Source organism: Thrips palmi, unplaced genomic scaffold (assembly GCF_012932325.1).
Source record: "Thrips palmi isolate BJ-2018 unplaced genomic scaffold, TpBJ-2018v1 HiC_scaffold_4, whole genome shotgun sequence".
NCBI lineage: Eukaryota > Metazoa > Arthropoda > Insecta > Thysanoptera > Thripidae > Thrips > Thrips palmi.
In genome coordinates this window covers 6,731,874-6,743,386 of record NW_023144631.1, presented here as the reverse complement: position 1 = coordinate 6,743,386, position 11,513 = coordinate 6,731,874, and the positions used below count along the sequence as shown (strand labels likewise).

General features: G+C 64.3%; 1 protein-coding gene across 1 annotated transcript; it reads right to left on the bottom strand.

Annotated features, from left to right (window-relative positions):
- Positions 1-72: 72 nt before the first annotated feature.
- Positions 73-11,259, bottom strand: LOC117649107 (G protein-activated inward rectifier potassium channel 3-like). Its single transcript, XM_034391553.1, has 7 exons — positions 10,759-11,259; positions 3,751-4,012; positions 3,143-3,508; positions 2,678-2,870; positions 2,206-2,412; positions 1,821-2,113; positions 73-980 (listed from the first exon to the last, which is right to left on the bottom strand). The coding sequence occupies exons 1-6, from the start codon at positions 11,049-11,051 to the stop codon at positions 1,887-1,889; spliced, it is 1,548 nt and encodes a 515-aa protein (XP_034247444.1). The 5' UTR covers positions 11,052-11,259; the 3' UTR covers positions 73-980; positions 1,821-1,886.
- Positions 11,260-11,513: the final 254 nt, after the last annotated feature.

Sequence of the window (11,513 nt, the reverse complement as noted above, 5' to 3'; positions counted from 1 at the left end):
TCTATTGAGGCCTAACAGCGCTGATGATGATGGTGGTGACAAGGTTCATCCTCTTCAATAAACAAGCATACGTTTCAATGGAAAATACTCTTTCTGTTCTACAATATAGCCTTCACATCAAACAAGGTAGGACATATCACACAGAAAATTTGGCTCTACATCGAGATAAGTCTTTTTTCCTAGCTTGTCTTCACGGTCATCATTACACTATTTCCCATTTATCGTAGAAAAGGTTACATAGGAGGTGGTCCAAAAGAATAATTTGTTAGTTGTCTGTGCAGTTTGCAGAATACAGGTACTATAACAATACTTTTTCTCCAGCCATTCAGAAGAGCACAGAACAGTCACACGCAAATCAGACTAGTTTACATCACCGGGGAACAATATGAAAAGGAAGAGTTTGGCACTATCTTGAAGTCGGCACGCCGCTGCGCTGCGCTGCGCTGCCGACCCCCGGCCGACGATTCGGGTCTGTGGAACCATGGCGGAACCATGTGGAGCCGGACCAGCCGGAGAGGCAAAAAGTCACCGAGTTTACCTGCTTGCCCGGCAGCAGTGTCACAGACAGTCTCAGACGGTCGGCAAAGGTACTCTCGAGGCAGCATTTGACTTGACTCACTCTTGTCCGCCGTTGGAACTAGCACGCGCGAACACGCTATCACCAGTCAATCATATCACTGTTTCACGTAGAAAAGATCACAATCACTGTCACAGTTCGCTCGAGCGGTCACTAGGCGAAGCACCGCGAGGCAACGCCACTTTCCAGTTTTGGTGTTCACACTTGGGCAGTCACTGTTCTGCTCGAGACGCTGCAGGAAGACGGCCACGGGCGGGGACCGGCGGGGACGCCAGGGCGGCGGGGTGGCCCAGCGGTCCGGCGGCGGTCCGGGGCTCCGAGACTCCGGCGGCATCGTGGCCACGGCCGCCACGGCCGCCACGGCGCGGGCACACTGTGGAACACTCCGACTACGGCGACGAGTCTGCAAAAACAGAAACGCAGTTGTCGTCACTGCAAAAGCAGCAGGCTCGGCCATGCAGCGAGGCAAAGGTCAGCTCCACTCTGGGCATTAATCTTTGTCTGCACAGTCGCACGGTGCCACCAGGACTCGGCAGTGTCGGGTGTCCCCGCCTTGGTCCCCGCACTGCGCAGCGCGCGCGTGTCTGTCTCTCTCGCACTCGGGGGTCGTTCCGTAAGGGTGTGAGAGAGACAGGGTGACGAAAGCACTGGCCGGAATCCGCCCGTAGTGCAGCAGGAAGCCAAGGATTTGACGCACTGCGTCTCACTTTCGGCTGCAAAATCAGGTTGAGTCTGTGATTGTGAGTGCGGTGTCCGTCCGTCCGTGCGTCCGTGCGTCGTAACAGGGCAGAAGGACAAAGCACAACCGGGCACGACTCCCTCGGCACACGGCCGGGCGGCCGGGCGGCCACAGGAGCAGCCAGGCCGCCTGTTAACTAGACCAGGCAGGCAGATAGATGGATGGGACTCTATCGCATTAAGGCACAGCGGCTGGCCGTGGCGTGCCGTGGCGTGCCCCCGAGCGTGCAGCTTCCTCATTATAATGGCGTGGACCACTGCCGTTACTGGGCGCGGCTCTCTGAGTAGACTGCAGAGTACAGGGTGGCCCGAGAGTCCAGCTTGCACACTAACAGGGGCCTGGGTTCGAGTACTACCAGGGGGAGCGGTCTTTATTTGTCTGTGCGAAAGAGAATGGAAACAATACGCAGAAGGCCACGCCGTGGCAGTATTACAGCCATGGCACTTGCTTTGAGTCGTCTCTAGTCTCTGAGAGTCTGAGAGTGCGACACCTCGGCGGCCTTACCGGGGTGGACTAGAAGGGTTGCTGGTAGGGTGGGCCCCCCGCGGGGTGGGCCGCTCCCCCTCTGCTTCACCCCGGCGCGGGCCCCACCGGCGCGGGCCCCGCCACCGCCGCCGCCGCCAGCACCACCACCTCGCTGCACTCGTCGCCGCACTCGGGCGGCCCCGGGGGCCCCGGGCCGTGGTGGGGGCCCGCACTGCAGCTGCAGCCGCCACCGCTGCTCGTGTGCGTCGTCATCTCGAACTTGTCCGAGCCCGTGGCCGACCCCGCCGCCCGGGAGGCGTCCCGCCAGCCCCCTGTGGCAAGAGGGAGAGAGAACACGTTATCCAGAGCACGCCGCCGAGGCCGAGGCCGGGGACGGAGAGAGAAAGGACACAAGGACACGCACCGACGGTGAACATGGCGTCGAGGGCCTGCGACGAACACAGCGGCGTGTCCACCTCCCGCGTCTTGTTGAACAGCGAGTAGTCCACCTCGTACTCGCCCTGCTCCTTCTTGAAGGACACCATCGGCTCGAAGCGGTGCCCCCACAGGATCTCGTTGGGCAGGTAGGACGACCGCGCCTGCGTCGTCATTCCCGTGGACTCGATGACGCCTGCGCACCGCGAGGAGACTTTGTCAAGATGGTCAATAAACACTAGTGTCGGGGTTCATTTACTGTGGAATATATATGTCGCTGGGTTGCGCTGGGATCACAGGAGCGGGAAACTAGGGCCGCACTTACCGTCTGGGTGAGTCCAAGGAAAGCACACAGAAAAATCGAAAGTTTAAACGTTTAGCTCTTTGTGGCCCTTGTTCAGTTCTTTTTAGAACCACATGTTTCTCTTCAAAAAGTAATTATCGCGCATGCTGAGACGTACCCTCAAGAATGACGACGATCTCGAAGCGCTCCCGCAGCATGTCCGCCGCGGACATGGCGTACAGCGGCGACTCCGACGTGATCTTGTGCACGATGGTGGTGGGCCAGATGAAGAAGATCTTGTCCTCCTCGCCGTCGCCGCCGACCTGCAGCTCCTGCTGGTGGTACGGCAGCACCTCGCCCTCCCTCGTCGTCTGCAAGCGAGCAAGGAACATGGTCGTCTCACTCCGTCTCACTCGCACTCATGGGTGGCCCGTCTCACTCCGTCTCACTCGCACTCATGGGTGGCCCGTGGGGGAGAGAGATCGTTTGTCCTAGGACAAACGGGTGCCGGGGTGCCCTCTTTCGCTGAAATGTATTCAGAGTTACAGAAGTAAAATCAACAATCTGAATACATTTTGTGTTAAAATGTCTTTGGATCGTCCTGACGGCTACGCACGCTGCGCACGCTGCGCACGCTACGCACCTTCCTGCGGATGAGCTGCGCGCGCACGTGCGCCTCGATGATGTGGGACTTGCGCATGTCGCCCACGCGGAACATGAGGCACAGCTGGCCGTCACGCTGCGCCACCACGGCGTGCCGCGAGAACAGCAGCGTCTGCGTGCGCTTCTTGGGGCGCGACAGCTTGGCGAACACGATGCCCACCATGAAGGCCTGGATCATGACGCCGCAGATGCTCTGCAGGCACATGATGAAGATGGCCTCGGGGCACTCCTCCGTGGTGGAGCGGCCGCCGTAGCCGATGGTGTGCTGCGTCTCCACCGAGAAGAGGAAGCAGGAGGCGAAGCCGAAGATCCCCGTCACGCAGGGCGTCCACTGCGCGCCCTGGTTCTGCAAAGGCAAGTGCGGATTGGATTATAAGCAGAGCCGCGCGCCAGGAGGGTAGGCAGCCCAACGCTCTCGCGCGTCGGCCGGGCGGGGCCCCGCGCCTGCTCGCCAGCTCCAACTACCGCGCGCTGCATTCAGCGTGCTTGCAGTGCGGGGACATCATTGACTCCACTGCATCTCACAGTAGTGCGTGTGCCCAACATGATTCAACTTTCAAACTTTTTAAAACATGCCATGGGCCTTACGGGGAGGTTCTCGGGCCGCAGGTCGCCGTGGGTGAGCATGATGAGCCACCAGATGACGGCGAAGCCCAGCCACGACAGCAGGAAGTTGAGGGCGAACACGAGCAGCGTCCAGCGCCACTGCGCGTCCACCAGCGTGGTGAAGATGTCCTGCAGGTAGCGGCGCCGCCGCTTGGCCACGTTGCCCTGCACCACGTTCACGTCGCCGTGTTTGAAGATGACGCGCTTGCGGGCCTTGCGCGAGCTGCCTCGGGTGCTGTTATACCTGCAACAGGGTTGGCAGTCGTGAGGCGAGGGTTCGAACCGCGGCGACGGCCAAAACTACAAAACTAGCTTTATCTGGGGTGGGGGTGGCGTACGGCTCGACCAGGGGACGGTTAGAGTGATAACTTTCAAACAGTCTATCTACAAAGCGGAAGGTATCTGCGCGTACTCAATTAGTAGCATCCAACTTCTACAGTGGCAGACAGGCTATGTTGTTGATTCGAAACCAAGTGTGTAGGTTGTTCCAACCTTTCCCCCGCTAAAAAGATTTCTCTGTGACTGCAGTGTGGAGCAGGCACGCGAATGTGACAAGGGCGGGACGGGCCATCCCTCAAAGTGTTGGCTTATGACGCCCGCCGTGTTGCCAGCCCCGCCGTGCTGCCAGCCCCGCCTTGCCGCCAGCCCCGAGGCGGCACCAGGACCACCAGGACATGCCCCGAGGCGGCGGGCTAAATTAGAGGCGCCCACCGCGTCTCATGACCACCTCGGCGAGGGCGGCCACCAAGGGGGCGTGTTCGATCCGACCGCGGTACCGCGACGTCGCGCGCGCAAAAGTAATATCCCTTGCGGTGTGGTGGCGGCGGTGACCGCGCGGCGCGCGCACCTGCCGCCCAATCCACCATCACGCCAACTTCAAACCGCGCTAACTTCAAACCGCCCTTGTCGCTTTTTGGCAGAATCACGCCGTGCGTCTTTCCCAGTGGTTCCCTCCCTGTGGTTCCCCCAGTGGTTCCCTCCCAGTGGTTCCCTCCCTGTGGTTCCCCCAGTGGTTCCCTCCCAGTGGTTCCCCCAGTGGTTTCCTCCCAGTTTTCGCAAGGAGTGGAGGCGGCCGGCACTTTCACTCCATTCCACATGCACGCCAGAATGTCCTGCCTTCCGGTGGCGCTGCTTCACTCCACGCCACTCCGCACGCAGCGTGCAAAGGGCGGGGCTGGGCTCGGTGTCCGAGGTCCGCGTCGTCGCCCTGGGTGGCGGTGAGGGCGACCCGGCGGGGCTGGGGCGGGGGGCTGGGGCGGGGCTGGGGCGACTGGCCTGGACGGACGGGGCTTAGCTGGGGCTTAGCGGGGAGGCGAGTCCGAGCCGCGTGGCTCGACGCCACAAAGCGGGATCAGCAAAGTCTCGGGGGTTCGCGTATCTCGCAGACGACGAGAGCGACGTCGAGCCGAACGCGGTGCAGGCCGCTGCTTTCGGATTCATATCGCGGTTGCGTCTCGCTGCCACGCTTCGCCACGCTCGCGGTCCGCACCGTCCACGCCGTGTGCGAGATAGAGGACCCCCGGAAGCGGCAATGCCGGGCAATGGCAATGCAGGGCCGAGTACGGCACGGCGGCGCTACGGACCTGGTGAGCAGCAGGCTGGACAGTCTCTCCTGGCCGTGAGTGCCGTAGTACGTCTCGGCCAGCGGCCCCAGCCTGTCGACGAGCGGCGAGAAGAGCAGCAACGACGTCCTCGTCAGCAGCTGGTGGGTCGCTCCCCCTTGGCCGGCGCCCATGCCGGCGAGGCCCAGGCCGCCCAGGCCTTGCCCGCTGCTTCGCGCTGGCGGCGGTGCCGTGCCCGGCGTCGGGCCAGTCGGGGTCGGGGGTTCGATACCCACCTCCAGCTCGGCCTCGCGCAGCGCCTCCTCCGCCTTGCTGCGCCGCCGCTTGGCCTGCGCGCCGCACGCGCCGCACGCGCCCCAGAGGGGCCGAGCCGGCCGAGCCCCGTGGCTGGCGCTGCTAGGGCCAGACGGGGTGCATGAGCTGCTGTGGGAGCTGCGTGCGGAGGAAGAGGTTACGGCAGTGTGGAAGGAGTGGAAAAGTTCCGCGCCCGGAGGACAGAGGTTCCAAACAGGGCCGTGGCAGAGGCCGGCGGAGGCGGGTGTCCAGAGTTTTGCTCGTGTGCCCTGGCCGTGTGCAGTGAGCTGTTTTCGAGACTGTGTTTGGTTCGCTGACTGGCGGTGTGGTTCACCGGAGTGACCTCCTTGTCCTACTCGGCGGGGCGTGGCGGCGCGTGGCGAGCTAGACACTATGAGCGCGGCGCGAGACGCGGCTCCATTGATTTATTACAGTGGCGGCATCGCGTCCAGGACTCGATCAGTGGTCAATCAACGTGCTAATGCCGCCACGTCTCGAGACTCTCCCTCCAACTAACAATCAAAATTCAAATTCCTCCACTGGAAAACGATCATTACCTGGCGGCATAATGGCGGCGCCATCAGGCCAGCGGGCCGGCCGCTCGCGAAACGAGGAACAACCGCCGGCCGATCTGACGGCGAAAAATGGATTCGCCAGCCGCGCGGAAAACACTTTCGGTTTGAAAGAAAAACAAATCGCGGCCGGCGAGGGGCGAGGGCCGCGGTGACGGGCCGTGACGGCGCGCAGGTCGCGGTGAGGGTCCGCGCGGCGGGGCCACGGCGGGGCCACGGCGGCGCGACCTCGCGCGGGTCGTGTTCCCAGGTTGGCAGCCCTGCCGCATTTTAAATAAAGTGGCGCGGCTTGGCGACGTCTCCAAGCAAAACAGAAATCGACTCGGCGGAGCGGCGATAGGCGCGATCCCCGCAGCGGCCGGCCGCCGACAGACACTCTGTCGCGGCGCCGGGCAGGTCCAGCGTCCTCTCCACCGCGCGGTTCAAGTGCGCGCTCGCGCCCTGCGGTTGGTAGGCCCCTTGTGTTGGCTGCGCATTCGTTACCACGCGGCCGGACGACACGGCGTGACGCCGCGCGGGCACGGCGGGCACGGGCGTGCCAAGCTCGAGCACGACGCCAAGGCGGCCGGGCCGGCGTCACCAGGGCGTCGCCGCGACGCCGCGACGCCGGCCCGCGCAGGTGCTGATTGGAGGCGACGGCGACGCGCGCCGCGCGGCTTGCCCCCCAGTGCCTGCTGCTGCTCGACACTCTCATCACTGACGTCGGCGTCCCACGCCGAGATGCATCCAAAAAAGACAACCGCCGCGCGAAATCCAATGAAAAGGTGAACGCCCCAAAGGCGGACTCAACAGCCGGTCCTCCACTTCCCCTTGTTCATGTTCTCCTCCCGGCGCGACACAATGACCGACTGGCCGCGCACATGCTCGAAATACACCCGCGTCTTCGCATCGTCACGGTGCGCGCGTGTGTGCGTGCGTGTGTGCGTGGGGCGTGGCGGCGCGTCGTCTGGAAGCAGTGCCAGTCCCCGCCACGCCCCGCCACGCCCCGCCACGCCAAGCCACGCTCGTCGCGACGTCACGGGGATCGCTGCAACATATTATTCTTAGGAGCAGTGAAGGCCGGCGGCGACCCTCGGGCCTGCCTGCCTGCGCCTGCAGGCTGATTCCGAACAACTCTGCTTTCGTCGCTCTGTCTCTCTCGCCCTGGCGGGGGCGTGGCGAAGGGGTGCGAGAGTGACAGAGAACCACCCCCGCGGCCTGCCGGCCTGCCGGCCTGCCACAACACCGCAACGCCATCAGCCGGACGCCGCCCGTTCGCCTAAAGGATCGCTGGCCGAAGATTCAAAATGGACGCCGTAAATCCGCGCAAAATAATTGGCGTGGGTTCGGAACCGGCATTTTTGTTGGTTGTTTTTTCGGCCTGTATTTCTTAACCGCAGATAGTGACGTCCTCTGTGGCCGTGGCCGCGTTCGGTGCTCGGCCGGCGCGTCCTTGGCGGCCAGGGTCGTTAACGCGCGGGGCTATGAAACGCGAGAGCTGAGGGTGAGGGCTTTGTTCTCTTCGCCCGCCGTAAAAAAATAAAAAAAGATAAAAATTGATCCCTCCGAGTTGGCGAGCGCTGGTAATTAAAGAACACAGCGGGTTTCTAGGGGATTCAAAACCTCGGCGACGACAGTAAAGACAGGGTGGGCCCCGACAGCGGACCTCGCAGCGGACCAGGAAGTCGGAAAACAAAAAAACAACTGCTTGCCGGTCGGGGTGCCGCGTCCGCGCGCTCAGTTCCTCATACAAAAACACTCGTCGGCTTGGAGGACAGAAGTCACCACCAGCAGTGCTCGATTTTTCATACTGCCAGCAAATGAAAACATTCGAAGCTTGTAGGTCAACCCCTAGGGTGGCCAGAAACAACACTGCGATTGCCGCCTCCAACAAACACCACATGCAGTGGGTCACAGCTTCACATCGGCCGGCCAAAAAGGACAGATCGACACGGGCGTGTTTGGAACTCTCTCTCCCGGCCGCGCGCAGTGTCGCGGACGTCTCGGACGAACTCGCATTTCCACTCCACAACTCACACAGACAACGCCAGACCATAGGGGTGCCACCAACCTGTTCAGAAATCCCGGCATTTAGGCCGCGCGTCAACGACCGTCAACGACTACCCGCGATGCTTGGTCGCCATGCTGGCCGTGCTCCGGGCGCGGGGAGGGGAGGGGCGGGGCGCCACCATGGCGTCGTCCGCGCCGGGGCACCACCGCGCCTCCGCGGCGTCCCGCTCGCCCTGGTCCATGGTGGCGGCACACTGACCACGGCGTCGACTAGCGTCCCCGCTAGTGTCCCTGGCTCGGTCCCTGGTCGTCGCACCCCGTCGGCTCTCCGGGCGTGGCGGTGCGTGGCGCGGAGGGGTGGGGCGGCGCGGCAGTACCTCACCACTCGCTCGCGGCTAATGAATTGTGCGGTCGGGGCGGAGCGAGGTGCGGCCGGGCCGCGGAGGCCGGCGGCGTCACGGCGTCTCCCTGTCCGTCGCGACGACGCGGCCCGTCCACCATGCCGGCCAGCAGGCCGGGCACCACGCCGGCCACCACGCCGGCCACCAGGCCGCGCCGCGTGCTGTCTGGGTGCTATTTCAACCGTCGCCGCGGTGGACGGCCTGACGGCGTGACGGCGACCACGGCGACACAGGGGGATGCACACAGGACGCGCAGGACACAGACTGCCCGCTCCGTGCCCTGGTCCACGACGAGGGGGCCGAGGCGGCGCGCGGTCGGCCTTGGCGGCGGTTAGGCCCTCTCGATCGCGGCGACGCCACGCCTCCGTGTTTTCCGAGACCGTGTCAACGAGCTGAATGAAAAGTAGGCCTGCCTAGTTCCAGCCTTCTCGTCTTCTAGTCCCCCGTTTGGATGATAAGCTGGTCGCGAAGACGGCGGCGACCTCGCCGGGGCCCCACGGCCCCACGGCCTTACGGGTGCTGGAAGGGGAAGGCGAACCCGGTTGTCATGGTGTCGGCAGCACGCCTTTGCATCTCTCCATTTAGTGCCGACCCTCCCCCGCCTCGCCTCGCAAGGCTTACGGACGGCCCCTGCCAGACCCGGCAAGCCCTGCAGAAGGTGCTGGTACTATTGGCCCCTATCGACTGAGCATTTGGCACCCTCCGCGCCGCGAGAACCCATGCCAAGCTCCGAACGGCCCGCCCCACCCGCTCCTCCCGCCGCTCCCCCGGGACCTGTCTCGCCAGTGGTCTGCGCCGGTCGTAAGTACCAGCCCACATGCATTGTCACCAGCTCACTCATCTTGTTCGGGACATTATGCGAATGGGACAGGAACATTCTGCGGGCAGAGCGCTGTGCTTGAAGGGGAAGCGCACCGCCGGGCAGGACGCAGCGGGAGTCGCCTCGCCGGCCCGGCGGCGTCCTCGCGCTGCCTCGCCTCGCACCTCCGCGTTGACGAGAAACACCTCCGCGTCGACAGCCAGAGTCTCGTCACTCGCGCCCGCTGCCCTTCTGCTAAAAGTAGACCTCGCACAAAACGCACACCCAACTGCAATTTGAGCCGGCATTTTCCGCCACATCTTTCACCCCAATTCCATTCGTGGATCCCAAGTCCGTCACCGCCAGCCAGGCCGCGTCCCCTCACTTGGCCCCACCGGTCCCCACGCCCTGCCGCCACGAGGGGTATCGCCGCGTCCCTCGGCGTCTGCAGGCGCGGGGTAGCGACGCCGCACGCCGCCTTCAGCAGAGCGGGGCGTCGTAGCGTCGTGACGGGCCTCCCTTCTTACCGCAGTCACAACTTGCCGCTTTAATATGTTTCTGTTTGCATACATAAGTTTGCGAGGGTGTCCGACAGAAGGAGACACCCCGCACCGCGTGTGTGAGTACGATCGTGCGTGTGTCTGCGTGTGAGTATGTGTGTGTGCGCGTTAGTCCCCGGCCGCGCGTGCTTTATCCGTTCGTCAACAGCCATTCCATCTACTTTTCGCCCGCGGGGTGGCGGGAGGTAGTCCTTTGCTCCCCAGCGGCAATCGGTCCGCCAGATGCAAAGGGCGCTGCGAGTGTGTGCGTGTGTGTGACGGAGTGAGTGGATGTGTGTGTCAAGGCTCCGCCTTGCCGGCCCATGCCGCCGTTAAACCACAGAACGAGGGAAAAACAACCCGGCGGCGCCTTGCGCGTTGCGCCTTGGCGTTTACCGCCGGCGTATAAGTCATCGGGCGTAGTTACTTCATCAGCGCGCTGCCCCGACCCGCCCCGCCCTGCCCTGCCCTGCCCTTCCGCGGTCGAAGAAGGCCGTCGTTCTGCATAGTGCTCTTTGTTCGACCGGTCTGCGGCACTGCGGCGGCGCGGACAAGGACGCCGCGAGGCTCCTTTCCTTTCCCGCCGAGCTCTCCTCGATGATCTTGCCCTCCATCTCCGCGATGGCGCGCGCCTCGACGACGGGCCGGGGTACAGCGTGGAGGCAGCGCGCCTGCCGAGCTCCAGGTAGGCCAGCCCGCCGAACGGAGCCGCAGCCGGGTTGCCTACCTGGAGATCGCAGGCGCTCGGCTCCAAGACAACGGCATTGTTTGGGAGACAAGGGAATCGGGTGGGGCCTGTCATCGGCAACCCGGCGTGGGCCACACCGCACTCACTTGTGCAGCCAGGCGGAGAGGTACTCCTTGGCGGTGGGGCTGGAGGGCGGCGTGTTGGGCGCGCTGACGGGCGAGGCCGCGGCGGTGGTCGACGCCGAGGTGCTGCTCTCCGGGCTGATGGACTCGAGGAGGCTGAGGCTGAGGCCGCGCGGCCGAGGGCTGGGCCGCGGCCGTCCGGACAGCCATTCCGGTTCCATGCTCACCACCCTCCACAGCAGGTCACCCTCCCCCACCCCCTCCCCCTGCTTCCAGGCGCCGGGGCCGGCCCAAAGCTTGGCCGCCAGAACACCCATAGACAAGGAGGGGGGGACGAGGGAGTTCCGGGGCGTGCCGGGCCGCGGTCAGCAGCGGGAGGCGCATGGCATCACGCACAGGGAACGCCTTCCTCCAAGCACGCCGTCGTGGACGCCGTCGTGGACGCCGTCGTGCTCGTCACACTTTGCACTGTATCGCCGCGACGTGAGCCGCCTCCTCGTCGGGGAGGTCCGCGTCGCAGGGGGCGGTCCGCATTGCGAGGCGGCCCTGCTTCAGACTGGACGTCGCGCGGGCGCGCGGGGCGGGGCGCGGGGCGCGTCGAGAGGGGCGCGGCGGAGCGCGGATCGGCGGCCGCGGTGCGCGTCGCGCTGCGTGTCTCGCGTCGTCTGCCCACGCCGAGCAGGCCGAGCAGGCCGAGCAGGCCGAGTAGGCCCACGGGCCGAGGGCGGACCACGGGGTGGCACGGGGTGCGCGGGCCCGTCTGTACCCGCGGCAAGTGA